The following is a 7,476-nucleotide window of genomic DNA, read 5'->3' on the forward strand; positions in this document are numbered from 1 at the left end:
GCCCCCTTGAGTTGTCAAAGAGGCCTTGCCTTGCCATGCTAGCTTGAGGTGACGCCTCGAACTAGTGAGGCCGCCTTGCTAGCGGGGGGAGGGGGGCAAAGCCTCGACCTGGCCTCACGGACCTCGCGCATGGTAACACCCTGCCAAGTAGAGGTGAAAATCCCCAACACACTCGCCCGCCCACATTGAGATACCCCCATCGCCACCACCCTCACCCACTAACCCCTCACTACTCTCCCACATATTTTAGAAAATGAAAGTGGATTGAACTAACCTTTGAAGGTCATGCCTTGGTTACTTGATGTGAGGGAGTGAATGTTTTGGGGTTGAGAAGAGAGGGCAACAAAGAGGCTCCACCCACCCCTCTTGTCACATATTAATGAGATCATACAGTGGATATTTTTCCTTACTCTCCAATTAGGTACTCCACAAGTCCAGTAACTCGTCCTAGAGTTGGGGTTATATGATGAATATGTTTGTAATATCAAATTATTATTAAGGGTACAAAAGTAATTCTCACATTTTAAATACACATAAATATATTCATCTTACCACACCCTAAAACCCTCAACTCCACCAGACATACTCAAAATATCAGTTTTTTTAATTCAAGTTACTATTCATGATTTTCTGTACATCCTCTACCAAAAATTTCTTTCACTAGATCAAAATTAGACTTGAGAGTGGTCCTATGTCGAAAGTAATTTTCTCAAAAATCCCTTACTCAAAATTACTACCACATGAAATTCATTGAAGAAGTGCCTTGATAATGATAATATTTGATAATATAAAAATACATAAATATTTTGAGTTTTACATAGAATGAATTTAAACAGGCATACCAAGTATATAACTCGTGATAGTTGTTGACAAGGACCTATATGAATTAGCAACTATCATTGGTTTGTGGTGGGTATGGATTAAAATACCAAAAAATATACTTATTTCTTCACCATCCCTTTAAAGTTGTTTTTCATAAATAAATTTTTTATTAATTCATATTTAAAATTATTTTATTTTATTAATTTTCCATTAGTTATTTTTGCCATCTTCTTTTTCTTTCATTTAATTAAATAACTAAAAATACCATCTTCTTTTTCTTTCATTTAATTAAATAACTATAATAAAATTATAAATTATGTAACACCATTAGTATTCGTTGTATTGAATTGTTATGCACATGCACGTTTTGCCTATATATTGAGAAAAAAGGAAAGATAAAGAGGAAAAAGAAAAATATATATCCACGTTAACTAATCCAAATCAGACTCCTCCAAGACTGAGCCTGAAGTCTAGAAGAAATAAGAGAGTTGAGTCATAACAAAGTCCAAAGCCCTTGTTTACGTTGTATACCTCCACTCCGCACCGCAGCCTCTCCGTCGCACTTGAACAGTGTTAAACCTCGATTCCTCCTCTAAGCTACTGGCCCTGATTCCCATCGCCATCTCTCAGGTAAAATTTATCAATTGCTCTCTGTATTTTGCCTGTTGCTTGCTCGCGCATACACCATTACCTTATTTGTCTGTACTAATTTTTGCTACCTATTTTCTTCCTCCGTCTGATGTTCTCCGAATTTTATCGCTACTTTGGGACTGCAATATTTCCCAACGAAATCAAGTTCGCAAATCATGAAAAGAAAGCTTCTTCTCCTACTTCGGGGCGTTTCCCGTGTTTTCTGAAAGAATTATATACTTTGACTTGAACTAATTACTTTTTAGTGAATCCTTGCAGGTTTGCTTATGGTTTGATTTTATTATGATATACGAAAACGAGAAGAGTGTTAGAACCGAGTTCCATTTTTATCTACTTCCGCTATAAGATGTTGGATTTAGCTTTCGCTTTAAAAATGTCAATTGGGTTCCACTCTTGATGTGGGGTTGTCATATTGTTTCTAACTGGAAGTCTTTTCTGTAAATCTTACTATTCGAGAAAGTGCTTATTGCTTGTGCCTTTACCTGCCTAATTGCCTGGTTTGCTCACTAGTTATGCTTTATTCGCTGTTATTTTCAGGTTTCACCTCAGATAAGGATTAAATCATTTCTTCGTTGATTGGTCAATGGAAACGGGTGGAAATTCTTTACCATCTGGTCCTGATGGGGTGAAGAGGAAAGTTAGTTATTTCTATGACCCAGAGGTCGGCAATTACTATTACGGGCAAGGTCATCCAATGAAGCCACACAGGATTCGGATGACACACGCCCTTCTTGCACACTATGGATTGCTGCAGCATATGCACGTCCTTAAGCCCAATCCTGCCAGAGACAAAGATCTCTGCAGATTTCATGCAGATGATTATGTTGCTTTTTTGAGGAGCATCACCCCAGAGACACAGCAGGAACAGCTCAGGCAGCTGAAAAGATTTAATGTTGGTGAAGACTGTCCTGTATTTGATGGTCTCTACTCCTTTTGTCAAACTTATGCTGGTGGCTCTGTTGGTGGGGCAGTGAAGTTAAATCATGGACATTGTGACATAGCAGTAAATTGGGCTGGTGGGTTACATCATGCAAAGAAATGCGAGGCTTCTGGTTTTTGCTATGTGAATGATATAGTGCTGGCTATCTTGGAACTGCTGAAAGTGCATGAGGTTGGTTGCCCTTTCCATAATATCCCTCCTTTTTGTTTTACATTTTTCAGCTTCTATGGATTCTTAAATCCTAGAACAGCATGTAATGAATAAGCTATGTTTGAGTCAAGCTGTTACCGTTCTTTTGATTTGATGGTCAAGCCGGTCTTCAGGGCAATGCTTGAAACTCATTCTAAGCATACCATGTTACTGTGTACTTAGCACGAGCTACTTTTGCAGCCTTAAATGCAAGTTTGACAGTAGTAATTTGTCTTGCTTGATACTCAACAAGAAATGGGAAGTTTCAGTACTGTTGGTTAGCCAATTTATATCATTATAGGTGTTTTCTGCAAACCACCATATATATAAATATACATGTCGATATTGCTTTCTTTCAATTCAAGTTACTTATTTTTCTATAGGATTTTTCTTGAAATTTTATCAAGTGAATTTTTTCTATGCATATTGTTTGTTAAACCATGCCCCTGAAATTCAAAAAATTTGGGGAACAATTATGTGATTTTAGGTGCAAGAGAATGAAAACGCCATCTCTAGTTCTTTGCATTTTAGAAGAGACAGATGAAATTCTTGTTGGCCATTTGGTTAGGAGTGCAGATGAGCTGAGTCGGCTCGACTAAAGCTCTACTTTAGCCTGCTTGACCTCGAGATCTTTGATGAGCCAATCTCGAGCCAACATAGTCCTGTTCAAAAGCTCGCGAGCATTTTTCTATTTTTTTGATATTTTTTTAGTATTTTTATATACCTAACGACACATAATAATATATCAGGTTAATATACAAAATATTTATCATATATTAGAATTGTATTCAAGCAATATCTCATATTTTAATATTATATCATCATAAAAGTATAGTATTTCGATATCTATCTAAAAATAAGCATAATCAATAATTTAGTTTTTTTATTATTTTTGTGTAAATTATTGTTTAATATATATAACACATTTGAATTTTATTGTTATATTTTAATATCAATTTGTGATTTTCTAACAATTCAAAATATTTTAGATATTTATTTGGGAGTATATATTTGTATCAACATTATGTGTAAGTACTTGGATAATTTTTATATGCATTTTTTATATGTTGACTAATTATGTTACCACTAAAACTAGTTTTCGACATATAATAAAAATAATATGAAGCCGTATATTCCTAACATTAGATTAATTTAATGTAAACATTTGCTTTTTAATTTTATAATTAATTATTATTATTATTATTATTATTATTGTTGTTATATACCTTTATGTTATATTAAATAATTGATTTTTTAAATTATCTAATAGTCAAAGAAATCTAGGAATATATTCTTATTAGATGCAAAATTATTTGCGCTTGTCAATCTAACATAATAATAAATATTGTAAAATCATTATTATTTTAATTTCAATTATTAATAAAAAGTATATCTTTTGAACAAGTCGGTTCATTTACACCCCTACATTTGGTGACCATGAGAGAGTCTTTCTATCAAGGTGTCATTGAATCGTAATTGATTAGTTTCAGTTTTTTTTATGAGTAGCAGCTGGTCTTTAACTGAAAGGGCTACACTGCAGTTACCAGTATAGACTGTATAGCGATTAAAGGGTGGTTGTTTTGGTAAAGAAGCTTGGGCATCAATATTAGGTCTTGATACTGCGAGTGTAAACAAACTTATGGTTATGAAGGTGGTGAGTATGCTGGGAAGAAACAAATATAGGCAATGAAGGAGATTTGAGGATATGAGTTAGAAATACGAGTTTTTGATAGAGTATCACATTCATCTGATTCTGAGTAGCACCAAACTCGACCAAGAAAAACAAGAATGATTTTACTTCCTTCTAAATTTTGCCCCATGATATGGGCCAGGGCTCTTATAATACTAGAAAATTGATGCTTGGTTACATCAAAAGAAAGTTTGTACCAAATTGGTGTGATGCTCAACATGTTCTATGCATAAAAATTTTGCCCCAAACTCGACCAAGGAAAGTTTGCACCCAATTTTTATGCATAGAAAACGTTGAGTTATGGAATCATCAACAGCTAATGCACAACATTATCTAGATTCTAGACCTTGGCGGAACTGCAAAAGTTGATTGCTGAAAAGTTGAAATACCCAAATCAACAATTTATAGTATGTATGGTATGGCCCATTTCTCTTGGTGCAAAACCAGACCACTCATCTAACACAAACAACAAGGTGTAGTATAATAATTATTTTGGTCAACTAAAATTCAAGTCACGTATTAACATATCTTCGATCTTTACTTTGCCCTGAATTTCACCAGATTACATTAGTAGGTTGGCTGATATTCCACCAAAATCACAAAGTTATCAGCACCGTGAATCAAACCCAAGCATTCCTGACTTGATCTTTGAAAGAGGATTTGCCAACATATCTGCACGATTTTCTTGAGCTGAAACTGTTCCACTTTGAGTTCATCTAAGCTATATTAACATGAACAGAGACCTAATATGGCTGGTCTTCTAGTTCTTTCTCGAAACCTTTGGTTTTGGTCAAATTTGGTATTTTAACTATTAGCAAGAACGGCAATCATGTTAGAAAAAGACCTAAGATTCTAAAATACTCCTAAGCGAACTGCTTCTCAATATCTCAATCACTGCCTCTCTCTGGATACTGCAAAAACATATTGCAAAGAACTGTGTGACTAACAGCAACCCCCAGCCCCCCAAGAGTGAATACATAAGTTGTGAGTGATCTCCTTTGTCAATTTCACATCCATAATTAGAGTCAGTCCACAGTCGAGCACGAACTACAAAACTGCAGCTTTAGAACTCCAAACCTAGCTTCTAAGGCACCTTGCATATATCTATCAAATAAATCTGGCAGTCCAGGTCTTTTCCCGTGCCAAGCAGATCATCTGGCAGAACAAATTGCATGCAGAATATCAGGATGTGCACAAAGCATAACAACTGCACTAGACTAGCAATGTACTACACATTCCAACTTGAACTTTGTATTGCTAATAGATGCCAGTTTAACTAAGCAGGGATCAATTATTTTTGAGCTAATAGTTTTGCAGACTTAATTGGAATTAGAACCAGCCTGAGAAGATCTTAACAACCAAGAACATACTGCTTAATACTATAACATTTAGATGAGTGTGTAACTCAATAAAAGGAATAATAAAAGCACTTGAAATACTCATAATTTACCATATCTTTTCCGTTGCAGATGCAAAGCATTTGGCCTTTAATGTCACAGCTTTAGGCTATATATGATTTTCAGGCGACCATTAATACATGAGATGAGAACAAGATTTTACTTCTTTTGTAAATACTACTTGTCACCATCCAGCAGCATCAGATAAATATTGATCTGGTTTCTGGCTTTGCGATGGTGACTCTTTTTTAATTTCAGTTTAATTCTTTCATAACATCATGACAAATTCATGTCACAAGAATACATAATATTCAAATGTCTAGGGCATTTCAGTTCTGGTCTTTAGGTGGGGTCATATGGATGCTTGACTTGGATCAGCTCTTTGCTAAATATCTAGAGCTTTCTCCTTTATTGCTTAACCGTCAGGATACTTGTTTTAATTGTTTTCTGTTTAGCGAGAATTAGATAATGTTATTTGTACCACAGTGTTTATGTTGACTTTTTAATTTTGTTACTATTTTATTATCTTTTTGCAGCGTGTTTTATATGTGGACATTGACATTCATCATGGAGATGGTGTAGAGGAAGCATTTTACACCACGGACAGGGTCATGACTGTTTCTTTTCATAAATTTGGAGATTATTTTCCTGGTACAGGTGATATACGTGACATTGGATATGGAAAGGGGAAATATTACTCTCTTAATGTTCCCTTGGATGATGGAATTGATGATGAAAGTTATCAGTCTCTGTTTAAGCCAATAATGGGCAAAGTGATGGAGGTTTTCAGACCTGGTGCTGTAGTATTACAATGTGGTGCAGATTCTCTGTCAGGAGATCGGCTGGGGTGCTTTAATCTCTCCATTAAAGGTCATGCAGAGTGCGTTAAATTTATGAGATCTTTTAATGTGCCACTATTATTGTTGGGTGGAGGTGGTTACACGATACGAAATGTTGCTCGTTGCTGGTGTTATGAGGTAAGCCATTATTCTCAACCATCACTCTGGATCAAGTCATCAGTTTTATGTTTATGATGACTTTGTTCAGAAATCTATCTGCTAAATTTGTTCACAACATATGGAAAATCACTTGTACAAGTTTGAGATGCTTAATGCATCTGTAATAATTAATTATGAAGCTTGGACGTCTCTGGAACTCTGGGACCTGGACATGTGGTCAAAAACCCTGAGACCTAAATCAAATCTGAGTTTCATTCAGATGGTTTACACACTGCGATGCCATAAACCGTTTCTTTATAGTAAGATGAGCCTGTACTCAAGGGCACTGCTTTTGATTGTTTTTCTAGTAATGGTGAAGTTGTAGACACTGCTGATCATAATGCAGCTGGCAGTATTTTTTTCACAGCTGATACTGATTGCTCAACTGTACCGGTCTTTCTAGTTGCTGATCAGTGAAAACTGTAGACCCCTACTTGTTTTGTAGTTCAATCTAGTTTTTATTTCATCAGGGGTAGCTACTGGGGACCAGGTGGTGCTAATGGGGACAGCAAACGCACTAGTCTGAATCAATTCTGGTTACCATTGAAAGAGAGAAACTTTGTTGTATCCTCCCAATTATTATTTTTCTGCCAACTAAATACACAGTTGAAATAATGTTACCTAGAAATGGCTGCTGTCTTGTGGTAATGAAGTAAATTACGTATCTAAGTTTGTTAGAGCATTTGCAATTAACTTTCTCTTTCAAGTATTATATGTTTTATTACGTCGGTTGTCTTACATTCTTTGGTTAATCCATGGAGACCCGTGACTCCAAGCATATAAGCTTTT

General features: G+C 35.5%; 1 protein-coding gene across 2 annotated transcripts in view; it reads left to right on the top strand.

Moving 5' to 3' along the window:
• Nucleotides 1,282–7,476, top strand: part of LOC105165913 (histone deacetylase 19) — a 12,262-nt gene continuing 6,067 nt past the window's right edge. The window contains exons 1-3 of one of the 2 annotated variants that reach the window (XM_011085069.2): nucleotides 1,282–1,452; nucleotides 2,011–2,584; nucleotides 6,226–6,666. In XM_011085069.2, the coding sequence (XP_011083371.1) occupies nucleotides 2,057–2,584; nucleotides 6,226–6,666 (969 nt within the window). In that variant the 5' untranslated portion in view covers nucleotides 1,282–1,452; nucleotides 2,011–2,056. The remainder of the gene's footprint in view (nucleotides 1,453–2,010; nucleotides 2,585–6,225; nucleotides 6,667–7,476) is intronic. The other variant, XM_011085068.2, reaches the window with a different exon arrangement.

This window comes from Sesamum indicum, linkage group LG7 (assembly GCF_000512975.1).
Source record: "Sesamum indicum cultivar Zhongzhi No. 13 linkage group LG7, S_indicum_v1.0, whole genome shotgun sequence".
Lineage (NCBI taxonomy): Eukaryota > Viridiplantae > Streptophyta > Magnoliopsida > Lamiales > Pedaliaceae > Sesamum > Sesamum indicum.